The sequence below is a fragment of the Balaenoptera physalus genome (assembly GCF_965194825.1).
Source record: "Balaenoptera physalus genome assembly, chromosome: 15".
NCBI classification, from domain to species: domain Eukaryota; kingdom Metazoa; phylum Chordata; class Mammalia; order Artiodactyla; family Balaenopteridae; genus Balaenoptera; species Balaenoptera physalus.
The window spans coordinates 72797750-72825721 of NC_138894.1; the positions used below are offsets into that span (position 1 = coordinate 72797750).

Sequence of the window (27972 nt, forward strand, 5' to 3'; positions counted from 1 at the left end):
ATGGGCTAAAGGAAGGGCGCAGGACACGAAGTTGGCTCCGCGAAAGCCTTCATCCACTCTCCGCCTGGCTGCTTTCCGAAGTGCCAGTCCTGCGAAAGGGGCATCGCTGCTGAGCCTAGCCAGGGCTGGCCGCACTGAGATGGGACGTAGGATGGAGGGGCGGGAGCCAAGGCCGAAGGGGCGGACACGGGGTGGCGTCTAGCTCTCCATAAAGGGGCGGCGGGGCCCGCGCTCTCTTCTGCGCTGGCAGCGGCCACCAGCGGGGAACAGGGCGCAATGTCCGTTCGCTGCCAGGAGAGTCCGGTGCTGGCAGGCAGCGCCACTTTGGCCGCCCTGGGGGCACTGGTTCTGTGCCTCGCGGAGCCCGCCGGCTACGGGAAGTACACGGAGAGCCGGATGCCCGTGGCTACCCGCCTGTCCGCCCGCGCCGCTTGGTTCCTGCAGGAGCTGCCCTCCTTCGCGGTGCCCGCGGGGATCCTCGCCGGGCAGCCCCGCTCTCTCTTCGGCCAGCCTGCGACTGTGCTTCTGGGCCTCTTCTGCGCACATTACTTCCACAGGTAGCGTTTTCCCTTGACGGTGCGGAGCGCAGCGCACTGCCAGGCTCCCGGCGTCCAGGAGCGCAGCGCGCGGCGCGCACTGAGGATCGCGGAGGGGCGGCGCGAGCCGCTGCAAGGAGCGCGGCGCGCGGCGCGAGGGGAGCACCTGGCTGGGCCGGGGCTGCGGGCCAGACGCGGGCTAGTGGAGGAGCGATCGCGGGCAGACGCCGCCTTCACTCTCCAAGGCCCCGCGCGCGTCTCGGGTCCGCTTCGAATCCTTGGACTGCTCCGGGGAAAGCGGTGGAGCGGGGCGGGAGGCAAGCTGGAAAGCTGAAGCTGGGCAGAGCTCTTGTTTCAGACAGTTACCTCTCCAGCTCCGCGCCGTCCCGCGTCACCTGTGGCGTCTTGTCCACCACCCCTTCTCGTTCTTCCTTCACCTTTCCTTTGCAGGGTGGGGCCGGGCTGGTTCTGAGATCTTGAGGGAGTCTAAGTATTGGCATCTCCCGAAGGAAATTCGGTTCAGAGGGACTGGATCAACGTATCTCCGCAGGGAGATGGGCAGACCCAGACCCTGGACTTCAACGGTGAGAAAGAGAACGTGATGGGAACCCACTGACCTGAGCAAGAGCCCCACTTCTCAGGACCCACCGAAAAGGGACCGCGCTCACCACCAACTCGTTTCAAGTTCCCCTGGCACTTAAGTGTGGATGGGTTGAAGTTAACTTAGAGCTGAAATGTTCTTCTGAATTAAAAATCCCAAATTCAGGAGAACTTTACCTTCTGCTCTGAGAAGGAAAGACAGGAAAAAAAACCAAGGGCTTTCAGGATTCGGAGAATAGATGCTCAAAAGAGACTCATAGTGGAAGAGAAGAGCGCAAGATTCAGTTGCCTACCATGCCTAGTCATTTACCTTCTGTCGTCCCATGTAGCCCCACTGTAACCTTGTGAGATATGTATTTACTGTGCCCACTTTATAGACAAAGGAACTGAGGCTGTGTAAGGTTAAGTGACTGAATGAAGATGATACAGCTAGTGCCCAGCCAAATTCAAATCTCAGCCTGTGAAACTCCATCGTTTAAGACCTTTCCACCATGTTAAGCAGGCAGATACTCTGCAAGGAGAAAACAGAATCCACGGACAGAGAAAAGTTGCCAAGCCAAATCAAGAACTGGAACAGAGGCACAGCCTTATTTTGCATAGAGAATTTATGGGGTAAAAAAAAATCAAGGAAATCTAGATTAGAAATTAGGGTAAAGAATTCCTCTGGAAGCTGAAAGGCATGATCCTCTCTCATAAGGATCATAAGGGAAAAGTGATGCCTCATTTTGGGAAAAGAAGTGTAGAGAAACAAGTTTTAACTTCTCTTTCCATATAATCCCTTCTTATCCTCTGGATCTTTTTTATTGGTCAAGATTTAATATTTACGCAATTTTAACTGGATTCTCACTCTTTTAATAATTATTGCCAAGCAACCATTTCATAAATGGGTGTCCTTTCTGGAGCTATTTACTAACCATTTTATTTTATCCAGATTTAGGTGGTTTAATTTGCACAGAAAGAAGGATGTTGGGTGTAGGAGATAAGAGAACAGCTTTTGATTTCACTGTTATTGGAGAAGACATTTGACAGAAAAATGTGATTTTATCAGGCAATTACTTTTAACTTCTAATTAACTACTGTCAGCACCATAAACAATATTTTTATGAGTTCATTTCATCTTACAGTATTGATTAGTGCTTTCTGACAATCCTATTAACATAAGTTTTAGACTTTTTTTAAAGCCAAAAGGTACTTTGCCTTAATAAATTATGACAAGTACATTTAAAAAACCAAGGAAATAATTACTCATAAAATAAATATCAACATACTGTTCACCTTCTTCAGGGGAAAAGTTAAAATGTAAAATTTAGAGGATTTGGGGATTGATTATGCCTGAGGGAAAATTCCCCACAGAAAACACAACTCAGGGTGAGTGAGTTGTCCCTAAGGAATGAAGATGTGATGTTTGTCCACCATTCCCTTTGTGTGAACTCTTTCTTTGTGGCCACTGGACTGTTGAATCTATTATCATTTTGAGTGCTTACAAGGGGTTACGCTCTGTGCTAAACACTCTGTGAGTTCTCTACTAATCCTCATACCAGCCCATTGAGGAAGCACTATTATCACCCCCATTTTGCAGGTGGGAAATTGGGGCGAGAAAAGCTTAAATAACTTGCCCAAGGTCACAGAGTAACCAGGGAGCCAGGATTCAGACCCAGGGAATTTGAATCCAGATCTCAGGCTCTTAGCTACCATGATAAACTGTTTTATATTTGTTCTTGCTGCCTTGTTCTTACCTTTTAAAAACTATATTTAAGCTTAAAATTATTTTTTAATTATAAAAATAATGAATATTTACTAAAGAAAAAATGAAAAGTACAAAAGTAGAAAAATTCCCATAATTTCAACACTTAAGTACATTAATTGTTAATGTTTTGGAACATTTCCATCAAGGTTCTAATTTTTCTTGGTCAATTTTTATACATGCTTGCTATGTTGAATATATATAGGTTTTAGTTCTGCTTGATTACTGTCTATAATAAATATTTTTCCACATTATCATAGAACCTTTGTAAATATCATCTTAGTGGCTGCTTGTTATTTCATCTAAAAACCATAATTTATCCATTAATCTATAGTTTTTTGATAATTTTAATATTTTAAAAATATAATTTATATTAAATTGGACATTTAATTTGTCTTTTTATTTTGGCTAAATAAGGTTAAATAGGGTTGTGATGTACATTTTTGCACCTAAATTTTTTTTCAGAAGTCACCACTATTCTCTTAACCAGGATTCCCAGAAGTGGTTCAAAGTTATGAGCATTTTTGCCTTGAGGTTTTAGGAGTCATTAGGCTTGATAGTGAGGGCACATTAAGGAAACAGCTCCAGGATGCCTTGGCTTTACCCTGTGCTGTGCGTAGCTATGACACAGAGAATACGATGGAGGAACAGGGGTTCAGGAGAAAGCTGGCTCAGCTGTGGCTTAGACTCTGTTGCAAAATGTCCCTTGGGGGCTATTCAGAAAAGCAATATGTCCCATTGGATAGAAGGTGAAACTCTTTGCACTTTTCTCCATACAAGGGTGACATGCTAGAATGTGAGTCCCACAAGGGCAAGGATTTTTATCTCATTTGTTCATGGCTGTGTCCTCAGTGTATAGAAAAGTGCCAGTACATATTTGGTACTCACTAAAATTTGTTGAATGCATGAATGAACTCTGCTTCTGACATCAGTACAGGCAGTCAGAATTGTGGGAGAGCTAGCAATTACTTAGGAATCATTGCTGAGATTGCATGGCTAGGTCAACTCAGATCATTCTCTTCCCTTCAGAATCTATTGTTGTGGATATTTGGTTGGTTTAGCTACATGAAAATGATTGCTGTGTAAGCATGTTGCCTAATCCCACATCTAGAGTTGTTTGAAGTCAGAGTTATCTCACCTCTTGTTGACCTTGACTATGACCTGGAATGATCCTTTGCCCCCACTCTCTGATTGATCATTTTCTCAAGATGCCTTGGTGTCTCACGCAATGGTCATCGCAACACCTATGCCTGTGGAAGCTTATGTTTTTTCAAGACTTGGGTGTGACCTTGGTATTTAGATGAAAAAGAAAACTCTCTTTTCAAATAAAGGTGACTATTCTGTAAAAAGTTGCTGGCAGTGTGACCTTCCTTGATGCACGTGCAGAAGCAAAGGGCAATGCACACATTAGAGTCTGTTTGAATTTGGAAAGAACTTTCCTGGGATTTAGATGCTGAAAATAATGACATTTTCTATTCAGCCAAATAAAATGATGGCTTAAATGGGAGGCCTTTTTTTTCTTTCTTTGAATTTTGAATTTTATTTTATTTATTTTTTTATACAGCAGGTTATTATTAGTTATCCATTTTATACATATCAGTGTATATATGTCAATCCCAATCTCCCAATTCATCACACCACCCTCCCCCCACTTTCCCCCCTTGTTGTCCATACGTTTGTTCTCTACATCTGTGTCTCTATTTCTGCCCTGCAAACAAGTTCATCTGTACCATTTTTCTAGGTTCCACATATATGCGTTAATATACGATATTTGTTTTTCTCTTTCTGACATACTTCACTCTGTATGACAGTCTCTAGATCCATCCACGTCTCTACAAATGGCCCAATTTCGTTCTTTTTTTTTGGCTGAGTAATATTCCATTGTATATATGTACCACATCTTCTTTATCCATTTGTCCGTGGATGGGGATTTAGGTTGCTTCCATGACCTGGCTATTGTACATGGTGCTGCAATGAATATTGGTGTGCATGTCTCTTTTTGAATTATGGTTTTCTCTGAGTATATGCCCAGTAGTGGGTTTGCTGGGTGATATGGTACTTCTATTTTTAGTTATTTAAGGAACATCAATACTGTTCTACATAGTGGCTGTATCAATTTACATGCCTGCCAACAGTACAAGAGAGTTCCCTTTTCTCCACACCCTCTCCAGCATTTGTTGTTTGTAGATTTTCTGATGATGCCCATTCTAACTGGTATGAGGTGACAACTTGTAGTTTTGATGTGCATTTCTCTAATAATTAGTGATGTTGAGCAGCTTTTCATGTGCTTCTTGGCCATCTGTATGTCTTCTTTGGAGAAATGTCTATTTAGGTCTTCTGCCCAATTTTTGACTGGGTTGTTTTCTTAATATTGAGCTGCATGAGCTGTTTATATATTTTTGTGATTAATCCTTTGTCTAATGATTCATTTGCAAATACTTTCTCCCATTCTGAGGATTGTCTTTTCGTCTTGTTTGTAGTTTCCTTTGCTGTGCAAAAGCTTTTAAGTTTCATTAGGTCCCATTTGTTTATTTTTGTTTTTATTTCCATTACTCTAGGAGGTGGATCAAAAAAGATCTTGCTGTGATTTATGTCAAAGAGTGTTCTTCCTATGTTTTCCTGTAAGAGTTTTGTAGTGTCTGGTCTTACATTTAGGTCTCTAATCCATTTTGAGTTTATTTTTGTGTATGGTGTTAGGGAGTGGTCTAATTTCATTCTTTTACATGTAACTGTCCAGTTTTCCCAGCACCACTTATTGAAGAGACTGTATTTTCTCCATTGTATATCCTTGCCTTCTTTGTCATAGATTAATTGACCATAGGTGTGTGGGTTTACCTCTGGGCTTTCTATCCTGTTCCATTGATCTATATTTTTGTTTTTTTGTGTTGTGTACCATATTGTCTTGATTACTGTAGCTTTGTAGTATAGTCTGAAGTCAGGGAGTCTGATTCGTTCAGCTCCATTTTTTTCCCTCAAGACTGCTTTGGCTATTTGGGGTCTTTTGTGTCTACATACAAATTTAAGATTTTTTTGTTCTAGTTCTGTAAAAAATGCCATTGGTAATTTGATAGGGATTGCATTGAATCTGTAGATTGCTTTGGGTAGTATAGTCATTTTCACAATATTGATTCTTCCAATCCAATAACATGGTATATCTCTCCATCTGTTTCTATCATCTTTAATTTCTTTCAATGGTGTCTTATAGTTTTCTGCATACAGGTATTTTGTCTCCCTAGGTAGGTTTGTTCCTAGGTATTTCATTCTTTTTGTTGCAATGGTAAATGGGAGTGTTTCTTTAATATCTCTTTCAGATTTTTCATTATTAGTGTATAGGAATGCAAGGGATTTCTGTGCATTAATTTTGTATCCTGCAACTTTACCAAATTCATTGATTAGCTCTAGTAGTTTTCTGGTAGCATCTTTAGGATTCTCTATGTATAGTATCATGTCATCTGCAAACAGGGACAGTTTTACTTCTTCTTTTCCAATTTGTATTCCTTTTATTTCTTTTTCTTCTCTGATTGCCGTGGCTAGGACTTCCAAAACTATGTTGAAAATAGTGGCAAGAGTGGACATCCATGTCTTGTTCCTGATCTTAGAGGAAATGATTTCAGTTTTTCACCATTGAGAATGATGTTGGCTGTGGGTTTGTCATATATGGCCTTTATTATGTTGAGGTAGGTTCCCTCTATGCCCACTCTCTGGCGAGTTTTTATCATAAATGGGTGTTGAATTTTGTCAGAAGCTTTTTCTGCATCTATTGAGAGGATCATATGGTTTTTATTCTTCAATTTGTTAATATGATGTATCACATTGATTGATTTGAGTATATTGAAGAATCCTTGCATCCCTGGGATAAATCCCACTTAATCATGGTGTATGATCCTTTTAATGTGTTGTTGGATTCTGTTTGCTAGTATTTTGTTGAGGATTTTTGCATCTATATTCATCAGTGATATTGGTCTGTAATTTTCTTTTTTTCTAGTATCTTTGTCTGGTTTTGGTATCAGGGTGATGGTGGCCTCATACAATGAGTTTGGGAGCGTTCCTTCCTCTGCAATTTTTTGGAAGAGTTTGAGAAGGATGGGTGTTAGCTCTTCTCTAAATGTTTGATAGAATTCACCTGTGAAGCCATCTGGTCCTGGACTTTTGTTTGTTGGAAGATTTTTAATCACAGTTTGAAGTTCATTACTTGTGATTGGTCTGTTCATAATTTGTATTTCTTCCTGGTTCAGTCTTGGAAGGTTATACCTTTCTAAGAATTTGTCCATTTCTTCCAGGTTGTCCATTTTATTGGCATAGAGTTGCTTGTAGTAGTCTCTTAGGATGCTTTGTATTTCTAGCGTGTCTGTTGTAACTTCTCCTTTTTCATTTCTAATTTTATAGATTTGCATCCTCTCCCTCTTTTTCTTGATGAGTCTGGCTAATTGTTTATCAATTTTGTTTATCTTCTCAAAGAACCAGCTTTTAGTTTTATTGATCTTTGCTATTGTTTTCTTTGTTTCTATTTCATTTATTTCTGCTCTGATCTTTATGATTTCTTTCCTTCTGCTAACTTTGGGTTTTGTTTGTTCTTCTTTCTCTAGTTCCTTTAGTTGTAAGGTTAGATTGTTTATTTGAGATTTTTCTTGTTTCTTGAGGTAGGCTTGTAGAACTGTAAACTTCCCTTTAGAACTGCTTTTGTGCATCCCATAGGTTTTGGATTGTCATGTTTTCATTGTCATTTGTCTCTAGGTATTTTTTGATTTCCTCTTTGATTTCTTCAGTGATCTCTTGGTTATTCAGTAACGTAGTGTTTAGCCTCCATGTGTTTGTGTTTTTTACGTTTTTTCCCCTGTAATTCATTTCTAATCTCATAGCGTTGTGGTCAGAAAAGATGCTTGATGTGATTTCAATTTTCTTCAATTTACTGATGCTTGATTTGTGACCCAAGATGTGATCTATCCTGGAGAATGTTCCATCTGCACTTGAGAAGAAAGTGTAATCTGCTGTTTTTGGATGGAATGTCCTATAAATATCAATTAAATGTATCTGGTCTGTTGTGTCATTTATAGCTTCTGTTTCCTTATTTATTTTCATTTTGGATGATCTGTCCATAGGTGTAAGTGAGGTGTTAAAGTCCCCCACTATGATTGTGTTACTGTCAATTCCCTCTTTTACAGCTGTTAGCAGTTGCCTTATGTATTGAGGAGCTCCTATGTTGGGTGCATATATATTTATAATTGTTATACCTTCTTCTTGGATTGATCCCTTGATCATTGTGTAGTGTCCTTCCTTGTCTCTTGTAACATTCTTTATTTTAAAGTCTATTTTATCTGATATGAGTATTGCTACTCCAGCTTTCTTTTGATTTCCATTTGCATGGAATATCTTTTTCCATCCCCTCACTTTCAGTCTGTATGTGTCCCTAGGTCTGAAGTGGGTCTCTTGTAGAAAGCGTATATATGGGTCTTGTTTTTGTATCCATTCAGCAAACCTGTGTCCTTTGGTTGGAGCATTATTCCATTCACGTTTAAGGTAATTATCAATATGTATGTTCCTATGACCATTTTCTTAATTGTTTTGGGTTTGTTTTTGTAGGTCCTTTTCTTCTCTTGTGTTTCCCACTTAGAGAAGTTCCTTTAGCATTTGTTGTAGAGCTGGTTTGGTGGTGCTGATTTCTCTTAGCTTTTGCTTGTCTGTAAAGCTTTTGATTTCTCTATCAAATCTGAATGAGATCCTTGCCAGGTAGAGTAATCTTGGTTGTAGGTTCTTCCTTTTCATCACTTTAAGTGTATCATGCCACTCCCTTCTGGCTTGTAGAGTTTCTGCTGAGAAATCAGCTGTTAACCTTATGGGAGTTCCCTTGTATGTTATTTGTCACTTTTCCCTTGCTGCTTTCAATAATTTTTCTTTGTCTTTAATTTTTGCCAATTTGATTACTATGTGTCTCGGTGTGTTTCTCCTTGGGTTTATCCTGTATGGGACTCACTGCGCTACCTGGACTTGGGTGGCTATTTCCTTTCCCATGTTAGGGAAGTTTTCGACTATAATCTCTTCAAATATTTTCTCTGGTCCTTTCTCTCTCTTCTCCTTCTGGGACCCCTATAATGCGAATGTTGTTGCATTTAATGTTGTCCCAGAGGTCTCTTAGGCTGTCTTCATTTCATTTCATTCTTTTTTCATTATTCTGTTCTGCAGCAGTGAATTCCACCATTCTGTCTTCCAGGTCACTTATCCGTTCTTCTGTCTCAGTTATTCTGCTATTGATTCCTTCTAGTGTAGTTTTCATTTCACTTATTGTATTGTTTATCTCTGTTTGTTTGTTCTTTAATTCTTCTAGGTCTTTGTTAAACATTTTTTGCATCTTCTCGATCTTTGCCTCCATTCTTTTTCTGAGGTCCTGGATCATCTTCACTGTCATTATTCTGAATTCTTTTTCTGGAAGATTGCCTATCTCTACTTCATTTAGTTGTTGTTCTGGGGTTTTATCTTGTTCCTTCATGTGGTACATAGCCCTCTGCCATTTCATCTTGTCTATCTTTCTGTGAATGTGGTTTTTGTTCCACAGGCTGCAGGATTGTAGTTCTTATTGCTTCTGCTGTCTGTCCTCTGGTGGATGAGGCTGTCTAAGAGGCTTGTGCAGGTTTCCTGATGGGAGGGACTGGTGGTGGGTAGAGCTGGGTGTTGCTCTGGTGGGCAGAGCTCAGTAGAACTTTAAAATCAGCTTGACTGCTGATGGGTGGGGCTGGGTTCCCTCCCTGTTGGTTGTTTGGCCTGAGGCAACCCAACACTGTAGCCTACCTGGGCTCTTTGGTGGGGCTAATGGCAGACTCTGGGAGGGCTCACACCAAGGAGTACTTCCCAGAACTTTTGCTGCCAGTGTCCTTGTCCCCACGGTGAGCCACAGCCACCCCCCGCCTCTGCAGGAGACCCTCCAACACTCGCAGGTAGGTCTGGTTCAGTCTCCTATGGGGTCACTGCTCCTTCCCCTGGGTCCTGATGTGAACACTATTTTGTGTGTGCCCTCCAAGAGTGGAGTCTCTGTTTCTCTGTTTCCCCCCAGTCCTGTCAAAGTCCTGCAATCAAATCCCACTAGCCTTCAAAGTCTGATTCTCTAGGAATTCCTCCTCCCATTGCCGGACTCCCAGGTTGGGACGCCTGGCGTGGGGCTCAGAACCTTTACTCCAGTGGGTGGACTTCTGTGGTATAAGTGTTCTCCAGTTTGTGAGTCACCCACGCAGCCATTATGAGATTTGATTTTATTGTGATTGCACCCCTCCTACCATCTCTTTGTGGCTTCTCCTTTGGCTTTGGATGTGGGGTATCTTTTTTGGTGAGTTCCAGTGCCTTCCTGTCAATGATTGTTCAGAAGTTAGTTGTGATTCCAGTGCTCTCCCAAGAGGGAGTGCACGTACATCCTTCTACTCCATCATGTTGAACCAATGTCTCAATAAGAGGCCTTTTTGCTTGATTGCTCAGTTCATTCTCCAGCAGCATGAATTCTTCCCCATCCTTCAAGACTCAGATCGGGCATCACTTCCTCCAAGAAGGCTTCTCTGTGTCCTTTCTCCTTTTGTAAGTCAAGGTGTGGCTTTCATAGCAGCCAGTGTGGCCTCCCATGAGACATTTCACACACTGGATCATAATTCTCTATTTTAAGGAAACATCATATCTGTCCAGCCTCCTCATTTTATAGAAGCAGAGCACCACAAAGTTAAGACAATTAGGGGCAAAGAGGGCACTGGAACTTGAGTCTCATCATGTGCCCTGTTAATGCTTCTCAAATCTCATAAGACCTGCAGATGTGTCAAATATTCAGAAGTAATCAAACCTCATGAAGGAAATTACTCATTGGCTGAGAATCAGAATGATGATTAATGTGGACTTTGGAAACCACCTAGAAAAATCTCTCCTTTTACACACTGAGAAGAAAGTCCCAGGCAGAATAAACTGAATTCTTGTGGTCACTTAATCATGAGTTAAGGACATTCATGAGACATAATTTGGATCAATTAAAATGGGGGTCAGCAAACTTTTTCTGTAGAAAAGCCAGATAGTAGCTGTTTTAGGCTTTGAAAGTCTCTGTCACAACTACTCAACTCTGCTCTTGTAGCATGAAAACAGCACAGACATTATGTAGACAAGTGAGTGAGGTAATGTTCCAATAAAACTTTATTTACAAAAATAGATAGTGAGCTGTATTTGGCCTGTGGGTCATAGTTTGCTAGCCTCTCCTTAAGAAAACCATGTGTGGCATAGCTTTACATTCAGTGCCCTGGTAATTCTATTATAAAATTTTGTTAAATCCTATAGCAAAGAACTGGGCATAGTCTAGAAAATTTCTGCTACATTTAAATAGGAATTTGGTAGTAAATCTCATTTTCTGTGAATTCCTGGGTTGCAAGTCCTTTATTTGAACCTTTGTGGGAAATAGTAGGAGTCTTGGAGTTTGCATTCTAAATGGGATGACATCATAAGCACATCTGAAACATATACAGCTATGTTTGCCAAAAATGTAAACAAGATTTAGAGATCTTGACCACTTTTACCACACTGAAGAAAGGTCCAACTTCTTGCTCATTTTAAATCTAATTTAATGTCACTTAACAAACAAGATAAGGAAACAGTGATCCAAGCTGGTTAAGTGATGTGTATGAAGTTACATGGTGAGGAGGGGGCAGAGTGGGGCTTGAACTTAGGTGTCCTAATTCTTTATCAGAGTTCCACATGCTCAGAACTGTGCTGGGTCCTAGGGGAGGACACAAAAGAAACACAAAGCTGGTGCTTGCCCTCCAGGAGAAAGGCAGGAAAACGCATCATAGTGTGTCTGACACTCTTTCTGGTGTGAAAGTTTGGTGGTGGCAATGTCAGTGTGAGAGGCCCAGGACAGGTGGGAAAATGCAAATTGAGGGACTTGTGGACCATGGTCCACAAGGGGCACCATGGTCATGCCACTGAACATGCTGTGGTCTCTGGTGCCTGTCTGTGTTTGAGTGTGCATGGAATAGTGGGCAGATGGGTGGGTGGGTTTTGAGGGAACCCAGTAAATGGCACCCTTCTTCCCCACCCAAGTTCATAATCAACTGAGAGACAGATCCAGGAATTAGGCAACTAGAGACAAATTACTACCCTTATTAGTGGTAAAGCTGGTTTGGGGCAACATGGCTTCCATTTTGGATCCTAACACTGTCCCTCAGAAAAACTCAGTGACAACGATGGCTGAATACCATGGGCCTTACCCAGTGGTGCCTGTTCTGGAAAGACAGCAGAACGGAAGAAGGGCTGAGCTGCATACACCCCTTGAGAGGTCCTGCTTTCAAATTTACCAATTGGGTAATTTACCTCTCCTTTCCTGAGGAGCAATGAGTGAGGGAGAGTGGAAAGGCAAGGAGGTATACTCAAATGAAGGGTCCTCGGCCAGCAGGAGGGAGAACATTAATGTTTTCTGTTACAAGATAGAATATGAAAGTTGTCTACCTGTTGATTTTTGCCAGAGCCTGGCAGCTTGGTTCTGGAACCTGGGGCACTTCCCTTTCTGCTTTTTGACTCCTTGCCACATATGGCAATGGAGACATTAAAGGCTGGACTCAAGATGTTTAAAAAGTTGCTGTGCTCAACCCAGCAGCCTTTAAGGAGACTCATCATAGGAGCTCTAAATTTTAAAACCCTCTGAACCAGGGCCAACAGTGCAATTTGCCTTCCATTTGGTTATGGAAGGGGGATATGGGAAGGAGAAACCAATATTTATTGAGCTCTGGGTGTTCCAGGAATTATGTTATGTGTTTTACATCAGTTATCTCATTTTATCCTTGAGACAATCGCTGTTATTAATGCAATTTCACAAATAATTGCACTCTGTCTGATTGCAGTGATTGGTGGGAGTGAGGGGGAGTGATGAGTAAGCACTTAGCTGGTCCTCGAAAGATGGTTTATGTGGGTGGGAATGAGATGTTCAGTCAGGAAAAGGAGTCTGTTTGGTGACCTATGACTTAAAATTGCCCTGTGCGCCATATGTACTCCGTCTTAGAATACCTTTTTAATACCAAATATCTTTTGTTTCTTTTAACATCTTTATTGGAGTATAATTGCTTTACAATGGTGTGTTAGTTTCTGCTTTATAACAAAGTGAATCAGCTATACGTATACGTATATCCCCATATCTCCTCCCTCTTGCGTCTCCCTCCCACCCTCCCTATCCCACGCTTCTAGATGGTCACAAAGCACGGAGCTGATCTCCCTGTGCTATGCGGCTGCTTCCCACAATACCAAATATCTTTTGTATCTATGCCATAATATCTGATCCTACTATCCAAGCCTTAAATCAGGTCTGGGCCATTTTCAAAATTCTTCCATTTACTTGCTTCATGTTGTCAAGGCTGATCCTAAAAGTTACTGTGAAGAAAATAAGGCAATTTGCTTTTTACATGTTTCCTATTTGACCATGAAAAATCCCCAACTCCCTTTCTGTGTACAGTCTCTGTTTCTCTCTCCTGCCTCTATCTGTCCTCTTTCAACAACAGTACTTGGTCTCACTTCAGTCTCCCGGTGAATGTTCTTTACTTACCCAAAGTTACCTATCTGATAAACAAATCTAAATACTAGTGTTTTGGGTCCTTTGTTTTCTTATTATTGAGTTTTGAAAGTTCTTTATGTATTCTAGATACAAATTCTTTACCAGATATATACTTTGCAAATAATTTCTCCTACTCTGTGTGGCTTGTCTTTTTCATTCTTTTAACCATATCTTTTGAAAAGCAGAGGTTTTTAATTTTGGTGAAGTCCAATTTTTCTATTTGTTTTCATGCAATTAAATCTAAGAAATCTTTGCCTAGTCTAAAGTCACACGCGTTTTTTTCTTATGTTTTCTTATAAAAGGTTTATTATTTTAGGTTTAACATTTATGTCTATGATCTATTTTGAGTTAATTCTTATATAGGGTTAGAAATATGAATCAAAGTTCTTTCTTTTGCCTATAGATAGCCAATTGTTCCAGTACCATTTGTTGAAAATACTTTTCTTTCTCTAATGAAATTGCTCCTGCACCTCATGATATGAACAGATACTTTGCTAAAGAAAACATATGAATGGCAAATAAAAACGGGGAAAGATGCTCAACATCATTAGTCATTAGGGAAATGCTAATAAAACCACAGTGGGATACTACTATGCCTCCATTAGAATGGCTAGAATAAAAAGACTGAACATACCAAGTGCTACTGAGGATGTGGAAGACTAGAATTCTTATACATTGTTGATAGGAATGTAAAATGACGACCACTTTGGAAAACATTTTGAAGTCTCTTAAAAAGTTAAACATAAACATACCATGTGACCTACCCATTCCATTGCTAGCTCCTTTCCAAGCAAAATAAAAGCACATGTCGACACAAAGACTTCTATACAGATGTTTTTAGCAGGTTTATTTGTAGCAGCCAAAAACCAGAAACAACCCAAATGTCCATCAAAAAGTGAATGAGTATACAAATTGTGGTATAACCATATAATAGAATACTACTCAGCAATAAAAATGAGTGAACTATTGATGTGAACTACACTAAGATGAAAGTCTAAGTAATTATTCTGGGTAAAGAAGCCAAACAAAAAAAATAGTGCATGCTTTTTTTTGTTTTAAATAAATTTATTTATTTTTTATTTATTTATTTTTGGCTGCATTGTGTCTTCATTGCTGCGCATGGGCTTTCTCTAGTTGCGGCAAGCAGGGGCTACTCTTCATTGCATTGTGTGGGCTTCTCATTGTGGTGGCTTCTCTTGTTGCAGAGCACGGGCTCTAGGCACGTGGGCTTCAGTAGGCACGCAGCCTCAGTTGTTGTGGCTTGTGGGCTCTAGAGCACAGGCTCAGTAGTTGTGGCACATGGGCTTTAGTTGCTCTGCGGCATTTGGGATCTTCCTGGACCAGGGCTCGAACCGGCATCCCCTGCATTGGCAGGCGGATTCTTAACCACTGCGCTACCAGGGAAGCCCAGTACATGCTTTATGACTCCCTTTGTATAAAATTCTATGAAATTCAAACTAGCGTATGGTACATGAAGTACATCAGTGGTTTCCTGGGGACAAAGGGAGAGACAGAAGGATGAGATCATGAAGAGTATGAGCAAAATTTTGGTGGAGATGGATATGTTCATTATTTTGATATCATGATGGTTTTAAAATTTATCAAATTGCATACTTTAAATACATGCAGTTGATTGTTAATTATACCTCAGTAAAGATTTAAAAAAAAAACCTATAGGTAGGACTTTGAAAAAATTGTTGTATGTGTGGCCCTGTGTCACTGAGAATTGTTCAAACTTTCTGTGAAGCTAATCTGGCAATGTTTAACAATAGCTGAAAAGCAGTTCACTTTTTTCCCCTAGGAATTTCACTTAGAGAGAATACTCAAGGGAAATAGTCCAAAAGAAAGAAATCAATTTACACAAAGTTATACTGTTACTATTCACAACTGTAGAACACTGGAAGTTACTTAAATGTTCCACTATTAAGGGCTGATTGTAATCAGTATGATTGAGTATTATGTATAATTTAAAAATATTACCTTCTTGGATCTATATCTGTGATGGAAATAAGAATATAAAGTCATTTAGTGAAAAAATAGCACACAATGAGTATGCTCTAAATAAGTCCACATCAACACATATGCATTAATATAGATAATGATTAGAATATAAAGTGATGTGAATAGCTGATACTTTTGGTTTATAGATTTTTTAAAATAAATTTTTTAATTTATTTTTCTCTGCGTTGGGTCTTCGTTGCTGCGAGCGAGCTTTCTCTTATTGCAGCAGGCGGGGGCTACTCTTTGCTGTGGTGTGCATGCTTCTCATTGCAGTGGCTTCTCTTGTTGCAGAGCACGGGCTCTAGGCACGTGGGCTTCAGTTGTTGTGGCTCGTGGGCTCAGTAGTTGTGGCTCATGGGCTCTAGAGCGCAGGCTCAGTAGTTGTGGTGCACAGGCTTAGTTGCTCTGCAGCATGTGGGATCTTCCTGGACCAGGGCTCAAACCCGTGTCCCCTGCATTGGCAGGCAGATTCTTAACCACTATGCCACCAGGGAACTCCCTGGTTTATAGATTTTTATGTAATATTTTCAAAGTGTTTAATGGCATAACTCCCACTATACCTAATAGAAGAAATAATACTGACATTACAAGATTTTAAGAATTACCTCGCAAACTGAGCATGCAATTAAATACCAATAGAGATCAAGACATTTCTACAAATAAGCATTGCCTTGAGGGAAAAGTCACCATTAATGTGTAAGATCTCTCCCACTAGGCCACTATGACATCACTAACTTCTGAAATCGTCATCTTTCATATTGATCCTTTGAGTTAGGATGTTGAAGATCCCTTAAAAGGCAGTCATGTTACCTGGTAAAGTATCAATACACAAATATCCTTTTAATATGTATAGAATACATGGGGATGTCACCTGTCTCATTCTTGATAATGGTAATGTATGTCTTCTCACTTGTTCCCCTACTCTGTCTAGCTAGAGTTTTATCAACTTTATTGATATTTTCAAGGAACCAGATTTTGGTTTCATTGAGTTTCTCTATTGATTTTTATGTTTCCTATTTGTTTTCTGATTTGATCTTTATTATTTCCTTCCTTCTTCTTACTTTGGGTTTAATTTGCTCTCCTTTTTCTAGTTTTTCAAGGCAGAAGCTGAGGTTATACATTGAGACCTCCCTTTTCTAATTTGGCATATATTGCTATGAAAATCACAAAATACTGCTTATGGCACCTCACAAATTCTAATATGTTGTTTTTGTTTTAATTCATTTCAAAATACTGATATTTCTCTTTTGATTTCTTCTCTGATCCATGGGTTATTTGGAACGGTACTATTTAGTTTCCAAATGTTTAGGGATTTTCCAGATATATTCTGTTATCAATTTCTAATATAATTTCATCATGGACAGAGAACATACTTTATATGACTTAAAGCCTTTTACTTGTTGAATTAAAACTTGTTTTATGGCCCAGAATTTGGTCTGTCTTGGTAAATGTGCTCTTTAAATTTGAAAAGAATAGGTATTCAGCTGTAAGGAGGAGTGTTCTAAAAATGTCCATAGGTTAATTTGATTGAAAGTGCTTTTCAAATCTTCTATATCCTGCTGATTTTCTGTCTACTTTTTCTGTAAGTACTGAGAGAGGAGTATTGATTTATGTTTGATTAAAGTAGGACTTCCCTATTTCTCCTCAAAGTTCTATCAGTTTTTCTTCATGTATTTTGAAGCTCTGTTATTAGATGCATGAGCATTTAGGATTGCTAAGTCCTTGATGAATTGATCCTTTTTATCATTATTCCTTTATTATCACTACTTCATTATCATTACCCTTATTCCGGATAATATTCTTTGCTCTGAAATCTACTTTTATCTAATATTAATGTAGTCACTATGGCTTTCTTTTTATGAGGGTTGGCATGGCATATTTTTTCAACATTTTACTTTCAATCTGTCTCTGTGTTTAAATTCACTGTATGTTTCTTGAAGGCAGCATATGGTCAAGTCTTGCTTTTTGCTCAATACTGACAATCTCTGCTTTTTAATTGGGACTTTTAGAATGTTTATAGCTAATGGGATTATTTATGTAGTTTGGTTTAAATCTATCACATTGCTATTTGTGTCTTTTTGTCTCTCTGTTATTTGTTTTCATTTTCCCTTTATCTTCCATCTTTTGAATTGAGTGTTATTTTATTCCATTTTATAGCTTTTGTTGGATTATTAGCTATAACGCTGTCTTTTGTTAGTTTGATTAAAGCTTTAAAGCATGTATCTTAAATTTATCACTATTTATTTTCAAGTGATATCATACCACTTCATGTATAGTGTAGGAATGTGAAATAATATACTTCCATTTCTTCCCTCTTGACCTTTATACTATTGTTATTTGTTTTACTTATACACATGCCATAAGAAGCTTCAACATATTGCTGTTATTTTTGTTTAAACAATTATCTTTTAAAGAGATTCAAATAATAAAAAACATGTATTTGCCCATGTATTTGCCATTTCTGATGCTCTTTACTTTTGAAATTTACTACAGAAATTTATCTTTACTACAGAAATTTTTTCTCTCGTCATTCTGGAGGCCAGAAGGTGCCAGCAGGGCTCCCTGTGGAAGCTCTAAAGGAAGATCTGTTCCTTGCCTCATCCAGCTTCTGGTAGCTGTCTGCATTCCTTGGCTTGTGGTTACATCTCTATGCTCTGCCTTCACATTGCCTTTTTCTCTGTGTATCTTTCTTTTCTTCTGCTCCTTTCTTGTATAAGGATACATGTGATTGCATTTAGGGTCTATCCAGATTATCCAGGATAACTCCATCTTCTCAAGATCCTTAATTTAAACTCATCTTTTGCCATGTAAGAATATTCACTCTTTTGCTATAATGAAGTAGTATTCACAAGTTCTGGGGATTAGGGCATAAACATATTTTGGGGGCCACCATTCAAACCACAACACAAGGTCCATAGTAAAACATAAACTTGGATGGGATGCACCACTGACTCATTCTGTATTTAGTCACCTTTGCATTTGGCCTGCCCTTCCCACTTTCTAATATGTCCAAAACCATTACTTACAATGACAGGTATCATCTGAGTATATAGACAAGTGACTGTTCATTTTCACTGTTTGTTATATCTTGGGAAGGACTTGGGGAAGTGGGCCAAGGGCTCAGAGGACGGGTTGGCCTAATGCCCTTTGGCATACATAGAGGCTCCAACAAGGAAAGACCTCTTGGTGAGTTCTGCTCCAAGAAAATAATTTTGGGGAAACTCTGTTTTATGATTAAATGCAACTCAAAACCTTCACCAAGTCTGGTTTCAAACTTGGAAAAGTTTGATGCTTATTTCAAAAGAAAACAGTGTGGTGGTGCATTAATCAGGACTCTTTCAGTTCCAAGTGACAGAAAATTCAAGTAGGTTCAAGTAAAACCTGAATTTATTAACTCTCATGACTGGAAAATTCTAACTTAAGGTCCAGATTGATGTAGTGGTTCCAAAGATACCATCAAGACCTGGTTTCTCTCTCCAGCTCTTGGCTCTACTTCTTTTACTGGCTCTGTTTTCAGAAAGGCTGTCCTTTGGTGGTGGCAAGACAACTGTAACATCTAAGAGTATATGTACTCTCAGATCCAAGGCATGTGGCAAAAAACAGTTCTAGAAAAAAACATAAGAAAAACCTTATTGGGGTTTGTTGGGTCATATGCCCATCTCTGAAACAACCAGTGTAATAGGGCTGTCACTGTTCTGATTGACTGAGGATGAACCCTCTCATGGGCTAAGATGGAAAGAGAGTGGAGAACCAGGGTAATTACCATAAAAAGGAAGAATGAATGCTGGGTAGCAAATACAACAAATGACTACCAGAGATGCAACAAGATCCTTGGACTAAAATGACTGAAAACCAAACATGGATTCTTTTGAAGGGCATGTGAGATTTCTTTTTCCAATTGTATGTTTTGATCTGAATTTTCCTTTCCAACTGGAAATGAGTGAGTTGTTTTGAAGCAGGAGACCCTCATTTAAATCTCATCTCTGCTGCCCCTTTGTAGCTGTGTGGCCCTAGGAAAATTACCACACCTCTGTGAGTTTTATTCTTCACTGGCCCAGTAGTAGTAACACACACACACACACACACACACACACACACACACACACACACACTCAGGATAGATGCCTTCTTATCAGGACAGCAGGGTGCATAAACAGAATAAGCCTACCTGAACACAATCTGATCGGTACCAAAAAACCATCTGCCCCTACAACTCTTTTCTGTGGCCCTGAAACATGTCTGAAATTCCTACCATTCAAGTGTTTTCTTGGTTTAAAGCAATGTGTCTCCAGGGAGCCAGGTAAAAAATGCAAAAAAACCCCAAGGAGAGGCAACAGGAAATCTTGCATCACTCACTACTCTTTATCTGCCATCTTGGAGGGGATGAACCAGTGAAAGTCACCTTGTGAGATGATTTTTATTGCCACATGCAAGGCAACCATTAAGACCTGGAGAAAAATGCTTTCTCTTCCTTCCTCATCTATTTTAGGATTCTTCTCTCACTATTTCTCCTTTCACTCAGGCAGGGCCTTCATGTTCCCTAGCGATACCCAAAGCCATAGGAAACCTCCACAAGGAAAAACTCTGCCTAGTGTTCTCCTTTCCCCAAGTGTCTCTAGTTGTGAAATGACTCTCTTCTCCATAATCACAATTCTCATTTTCACACTGGAACTGATGTTAGGTAGGGTGAGTGCCATCTGATTACTATTTGATTAAAGTATTTATGCAAAGCATGAATGAGGGACAGGCTCAACTTTCTTTCAGGGGATAAACAATATTTATCTTCAATCTTCTATTTTGGCTTAAGAGTTTTTTTAAAGTTAATTTATTTTATTTATTTATTTTTGGCTGTGTTGGGTCTCCGTTGTTGTGCGCTGGCTTTTTCTAGTTGCGGTGAGCGGGGGCTACTCTTTGTTGCGGCGAGCGAGCTTCTTATTGTGCTGGCTTCTCTTGTTGCAGAGCATGGGCTCCAGGTGCGTGGGCTTCAGTAGTTGTGGATCACAGGCTCTAGAGTGCAGGCTCAGTAGTTGTGGTGCACGGGCTTAGTTGCTCCGTGGCATGTGGGATCTTCCCGGACCAGGGCTTGAACCCGTGTCCCCTGCATTGGCAGGCAGATTCTTAACCACTGTGCCACCAGGGAAGCCCTGGTGTAAGAGTTTTTGAGAAGGATACTTAGGTCTCTTTCCTAGTCACCAAAGATCAGTTACAAATGTGCTTATAGCAGGTGCTAACTCCACTTCTGAGAGATTATTGCCCATAGGTTTTAGGTGTTGCTTAGAAGATAATAGGAAGTAGAGCATCCTGAGGGATTAGGACAAAGGAATGGTAGGTTTCAATAAAAGAACTGGAAAGAAAAGATTTGAAGACTGGGAAATTTCCAGGAAAAATAAACATTTTGGGGAATGGTCATGCATGTCTGTGTCAGGCGTGTCTGGGATCCTGGAACCTAGGAAAAAGAGGGAAGCAGTGGGAGAGAGCCCCACAGGGGATATGATCTGAGCAGACCCAAAGACTAGGGCACAGAGACCATTTTCACCATTGGTCTTAGGCTGACCCTCGGCTTTATACAGAGAAACTCTAACGATATATTTCCTTGGTTGGGGAAAGAAACACTTAGTCATTAAGTTTTAATATGTGCCAGTTACATAAATAATGCCATTTAATTCTTTCAACAACCTTCTGAGGTTGGTTATTATTCTCCTCCTTTTACCAATGGGAAACTGAGGTTCAGAGGAGTTAAGTTGCCAAGGTCATTGTGATAGTTAAAAAATATATATTTTTTGATATGATTTCCTTGAAAAGATGGTACCTAAGAGAGAGTTAAGAGAGCTCTTTATGCATTCTAAACTTCTAGTTCTTTGTAAGATATGTGGTTTCCAGATATTTTCCCCAATGTGTAGCTTGTCTTTTCATTCTCTTAACAGGGTCTTACAAAAAGCAAAAGTTTAAAAAATTTTGGTTAAGTCCAATTTATGAATTTTTCCTTTTATGGATGGTTCTTTGGGATTTTCTATAGAGACAATCATGTCATTTTCAAACAGGAACAGTTTTATTTCTTATTTCTTATCTGTATGCTTTTAATTTTTTTCTTGCCTTGTTGCACTGACTAGAATTTCCAGCACTTTGTTAAATGAGAGTGGTGAGAAAAGACATCTTGTCTTGCTCATGATCTTAAAGGGAAAACATTGTCATTGACCATTAAGTATAATGTTAGCTGTAGGTGTGCTTTATCAAGTTCAGAAAGTTTTCCTTTATTCCTGTTTTCTCAGAGCTTTTATCATTAATAGGGGTTGAATTTCATCATTTTTTTTACAATGATTGATATGATCATAATATTTCTTTTTTTATTCTGTTAAAATGTTGGGTTGCATTGATTGATTTTTGAATATTGAACCAGTCTTGCAGCCCTGGAATAAACCTCACTTGGTCATGCTGTATAATTCTTTTTATATATTGCTGAATTCTATTTGTTAACAGTTTGTTAAAAATTTTTGTGTCTATAATCATTGGCATTAGTGGCTTGTAGTTTTTTTTCTTTGTACTGTGTTTGTCTGGTTTTTGTATCAGAATATTATTAGCTTTATAAAGTGAAGAGATTATGTAGAATTAGTGTTAATTCTTCTTTAAATGTTAGGTAGAATTCTCCAGTGAAACCATCTGGACCTGGAGATTTCATTTTTGAGGAGTTTTTAAATTATGAATTAAATTTCCTTGATAGTTATAAGGCTAGTCAAATGGTCTGTTTCATTAGGATGAGTTATGATTGCTTGTGTTTTTCAAGGAATTAGTCAATTTCATCTAAACTGTCAAATTTATGCATGTATAGTTGTTCATAGTATTTCATTAATATCCTTTTGTTATTTGCAGGTTCTGTAATGTTATGCCCTGTTTCCTGATTGTTTTCCCTTTTTTCTTTATTATTCTAATTAAAGGTAAATTTTATTAATCTTTTCAAAGAATTAGTTTTATTATTGTTTTACTATTTTGAATTTTATTGATTTTTTTAAAATCAGTCATCAATTTTATTTTATTGATTTTTTGCTCTTATCTTTTTTATTGCCTCCTTTGGATTTATTATTCTCTCTTTTTTTTTTTTTTTTCTAGGTTCTTAAGGTAGAGGTTTTGAGACCCTTCCTATTTTCTATTGTATGTATTTAGTGCTACAAAATTTTCTATGAGCACTGATTTAGCTGTGTCCCACGAATTCTGATATATTGTATTTTTCATTTTCATTGAGTTCAATATAGTTTTTAAATTTCCCTTGAGGCTTCCTCTTTGAAACATAAATTATTTGGAAGTGTGATGTTAAGTTTCCAAGTTTTGGAGATTTTCATATCATCTTTCTGTTTGATTGATATGGTGAGAGGTGGCCAGATTCTGAAAATATTTTGAAGGTAGAGCTGACAGGATTTGCTAACAGATTCTATGTGGATTATGAGAGAGAGAGAGAGAGAGAGAGAGGAGAAGAAGAAGAAGAAAGAGAGAGAGAAGAGGGAGAAGTCAGTGAGGGTTCAAGTCCTCAGTCTGAGCAAGCAGAAGAATGAACTGAGATGGGGCAGACTCAGGGAGGTGCAGGTTTTGGGAAGAGTAGGGAATCAGGTGTTTGGGTTTGGATGTATTAAGTCTGAGATGTCCTTTAATTAGATGTCTAGTAGGAAGTTGGCTACATGAGTCTGAGTTCAAGGACAGCAGACATCCTGCCTGGAGGCATAAATTTGGGAGTTGTCATTCTACAGATGATATTAAAAGGTATGAGACTAGATGTGATCACATCTACAATGGCTGTAAAGAAAGAAAGAAAGAGTCCTGAGCCCTGGGGTACTCCCATATTTAGAGGTCAAGGAGATGAAGAGAAACCAGCAATCGAAAATGAAGAGAAATCAGTGAGGTAGGAGAAGAATCAAGAGAAAGTGGTGTGCTGGAAGCTGAGTAAAGACAGTGTTTCCAGAAGGATGGAGTGATTAACTTGTCAAATAAGAGGAGAGCTGAAAATTGGCTCTTGGATTTGGAAATGTGGAGGTCTGTGGTGGTCTCGCCAAGATCAGTTTTTATTGGGGGAGAGGGAGGAAATAAGGAGGAAAAGACACAGATGGAAAGTATAGACAACTCTTTGGAGGAGTTCTGCTGTAAAGGAAAGCAGAAAAATGAGGTAGTGGATGAAGAGGGAGATGGGGTTGAGGAAGGAGTTATTACTATACATAACAAGTAAATGTATACATGGAAGCCTTGTATTTATATATAGAACTTGAATTTATTTTGATTGACAATGAAGTCTAAAATTTAATATAGTGAGAAGTGTTCAATAGGCTTGATAATCTCAGCAATAGCATTTATATTTGAAGAAGACTTAGTTAAATATGAGACAGTCTATGCAAGATGTGTAATTTTAAAGGTTTTTCCTTTAGTTTAATTTGGATTTGCAATTTCAGTTAACCCTTTCCAATAAGCATCCCCCCAAATGAATATTTACTTAGCTGTGATAGAAAACTTTATATTTACATAGTGCTTATCAGGCTCTGTATCAGAACAAACACAAAAGAATGAAAATGTACATTAGACGTGTAGGAGGGAATTAAAGGGAAGTGGTTCCAAACCCCAGGGAAACTGAGTCTCAGGCCATATTGGGATCTGAAGGTGAAACTCACCTGCAACCCCCCACAGCACTAATGGTTATTAGCCTCTTGGGTGGACTCTCCTCCCCTTCCTCTCCATTGTTTTTATCACTTTCTACACGGAAACACTTATTTTAAACGGCTCCCAGCTTTCCAATAGCAAAGTTTTTCCGATCAGAAGAATCTTATTTGTTCTCCAGGACTCCTGGCTTTCCAGAGTCTTTTGCCTGTGCAGCTAGGCTGCATTTCCCAGTCGCTGTTGCAGTTGGGTGGCGCCAAAGGAATGAAAGTGGGAGTTAAATGTGCTACTTGTAGTCTGCAGCCTGGCCCTTAAGAAAACCTTTACACAGTCCTCCACGCTGTCTTTGTCTGTTGGCCAGAGGAGGAAGATGCACTGAGAGAGCCTGGATCCTCAATGATTATAGAGCAGAGCATCACCCCTGAACAGCATTGTGCTCTTCTTGACACAAGCAAGAAATGAGCTTTTATTACATGGAAACTCTCTGGAGTTGTTTATTATAGTAGCGAGCCTGTCCTGATGAACATACTCTTTGGATGAGAAGTGATTGAGTACTGACTTTGCATTCAGACTTAGACAGTCTGGGGACTTTCCTCGTGATCCAGTGGCTAAGGCTCTGTGCTCCAAATGCAGGGGGCCAGGGTTCGATCCCTGGTCAGGGAACTAGATCCCACATGCAGCAACTAAAGTTCTATTTAAAAAATTAATTAATTAATTAAAAAAAAAGAATTACCAAAAAAAAAACAAAAAAAAAAACCAAACAACTTATAACGTCCAGAAGGTAGAGGTTGGATGGATACATGATTTAATTTGGAAAATGGCTACATGTACTATGTCCTGGGTTTTCAAAAGGCAAGGACTTTGCCTTTGGGCTTGTTTTGAGGGCATTGTTGGCACTGACAGGGCCACATTGGGAGGCCAACAGCTATCTTTTAATAGGCTTTCTTTAGCCTTCTAAAACCCTTTCCCTTTAAGAACTTAAGCCACCTTCACACCCTCAAAGCTTCATAACCTATATAAATAGGAGGAGAAACAAATTGTTTAGCAATTATCCTGTGTCAGGCAATTTTTCTTACACCATCTTATTTAATTTTTATAAGAATCCAGTGAGGTAGTAATGATTAACCTCCATTTACATATGTTTATAATCAACTATGGTCATTATTCTTTTTGATACCCAGTTGGTCACAAATTTGGCCAGTGGAATTCCTTTCCAGTTGGCATCTATGTAATTTTGACAACTCCTGTCTCCCATTTAATCTTCAATTGTTTCCTTATTTTCCAACACAAAAAACATTTCTGACTCAACCTTGTACTTTTCCTAACTTTGATCTAGAATGAGCTACTTCTCCGTGGTGCCCTGCTTCCTTTAGGTAATGGTATTTACAAATGAAGACCCAGTTGCTTAGTGTGTTTTTGTTGCTGGTGTGCCATTTCTCCTAGATCTTCGAGTGGGCCAGTTTTAAAAGTCATGGATCCATACTGATATTTTCAATTCAAATTTAACATTACAACTTTTCATTTAATTTTATATTTGTGTCTTCTACACTGAAAATCTTAGTTCTTAGTCACATAGCACATTTCCTTGTTTTCTCTATCTGACAATATTCATAAAATAATTTATAAGCTACAATACCATTATTATTGGTAAAAATAGAATAAATTAAAATTTATTATATATTTGCCATTCTTTCTGTGCTTAGAATGAATATAGCCCACTAAGGCTATATGGTCAGAGCACTATGTTCAAATGTCACTTGAAATTATTCTTTTTGTGTGTGTGTTACTGGTTTTATATACAATTGGGTTCATATCGATATTTTGGTTTGTTTTCAGTTTTACAATTTGCTTTCTTCACTTTTTGATATTTGATATTTGATATCTTTTTTTATATTTAAAGGCATTTACATGGTCAAAAGTTCAAAACTATATGAAGAAGGTAAATTCAGCAATGTTTCACTTCATGTCAATCCCTTCCACTCTTTATCCCCTCCCATCCTTCTGCCCTTTATAGGTAAGTATCTTTTAAAATTACTTTCTCATTTATCCTTTCAGGGTTTTTTTTTGGGGGGGGGAAGTAAGCAAATATGGTCACTTTGGTAAATATTTTGTCAATTCCTCAAAATGTTAACCATAAGACCCCAAAATTCCACTCCTAGGTATCTATCTGAGAAAAATGAAAACATACATACACATAAAACTTAGATGTGAATATTCATAGCAGCATTATTCATAGTAGTTAAAAAGTGGAAACAGAGAGGGACCTTCAAGATAGTGGAGGAGTAAGACGTGGAGATCACCTTCCTCCCCACAAATACATCAAAAATACATTTACATGTGGAACAACTCCTACAGAACACCTACTGAACACTGGCAGAAGACCTCAGACTTCCCAAAAAGCAAGAAACTCCCCACATACCTGGGAAGGGCAAAAGAAAAAAGAAAAAACAGAGACAAAAGAATAGGGAAGGGACCTGCACCTCGGAGAGGGAGCTGTGAAGGAGGAAAAGTTTCCACACACTAGGAAGCCCCTTCACTGGCAGAGATGGGGGTGGGTGGGGTGGGGGAAGCTTTGGAGCCACAGAGGAGAGCTCAGCAACAGGGGTGCAGAAGGCAAAGCGGAGAGATTCCCACACAGAGGATCAGTGCCAACCAGCACTCACCAGCCCGAGAGGCTTGTCTGCTCACCCTTCGGGGTGGGTGCAGGGTGGGAGCTGAGGCTTGGGCTTCAGAGATCAGACTCCAGGGAGAGGACTGGAGTTGGCTGTGTGAAGACAGCCTGAGGGGGCTAGTGCACCACAGCTAGCCGGGAGGGAGTCTGGGGAAAAGTCTGGACCTGCCAAAGAGGCAAGAGACCATGGTTTTGAGGTGCATGAGGAGAGAGGATTCCTTCTCCATGTGCCCACAGAAGGCAGAGCACTGCCTAAGCGAGCTCCAGAGATGGGCATGAGCCGTGGCTATCAGCTTGGACCCCAGAGACGGGCATGAGACGCTAACGCTGCTGCTTCAGCCACCAAGAATACTGTGTGCAAGCACAGGTCACTATCCACACCTCCCTGGAGCCTGTGCAGCCCACCACTGCCAGGGTCCCGTGATCTAGAGACGACAACCCCGGGAGAACACATGGCATGCCTCAGGCGGTTGCAACGTCACGCCAGCCTCTGATGCTGCAGGCTTGCCCCACATTCCAATTAAGACTACCATACCCCTCCCTCTCCCCGGCCTGAGTGAGCAAGAGCACCATAATCAGCAGCTGCTTTAACCCCGTCCTGTCTGGGTGGGGAACAGATGCCTGAGGGCAACCTACACGCAGAGTTGGGGCCAAAACCAAAACTGAACACCAGGAGCTGTGTGAACAAAGAAGAGAAAGGGAAATTTCTCTGTACAGCCTCAGGAGCAGGGATTAAATCCCCACAATCAACTTGATGAACCCTGCATCTGTGGAATACCTGAATAGACAAAGAATTGTCCCAAAATTGAGGTGGTGGACTTTGGGAGCAACTGTAGACTTGGGGTTTGCTGTCTGCTACTGATTTCTTTATGATTTTTATGCTAATCTTAGTTTACTTTTTTAGCACTTGTTATCATTGGTGGATTTGTTTATTGGTTTGGCTGCTCTTTTTTTAATTTAATTTTTTAATTTTAATAATTAAAAATTTTTTATTTTATTTTTTATATTTTTATTTTATTTTTTTCCTTTTTTTTTTTCCTCTGCCTTTCCTCTGAGCCATGTGGCTGACAGAGTCTTAGTGCTCTGGCCTGGTGTCAGGCCTGAGCCTCCGAGGTGGGAGAGCTGAGCTCAGGACATTGGACGACCAGAGACCTCCCAGCCCCATGTAATATCAATCGGCAAGAGCTCTCCCAGAGATCTCCACCTAAACGCTAAGACCCAGCTTCACCCAACA

At 39.6% G+C, this 27972-nt stretch overlaps 1 protein-coding gene across 1 annotated transcript in view; it reads left to right on the top strand.

The window, feature by feature from the left end:
• The first annotated feature begins 271 nt into the window (after positions 1-271).
• SRD5A2 (steroid 5 alpha-reductase 2) overlaps positions 272-27972 on the top strand; it is a 65904-nt gene continuing 38203 nt past the window's right edge. The window contains exon 1 of the mRNA XM_082427008.1: positions 272-557. Within this exon, the coding sequence (XP_082283134.1) occupies positions 277-557 (281 nt within the window). The 5' untranslated portion in view covers positions 272-276. The remainder of the gene's footprint in view (positions 558-27972) is intronic.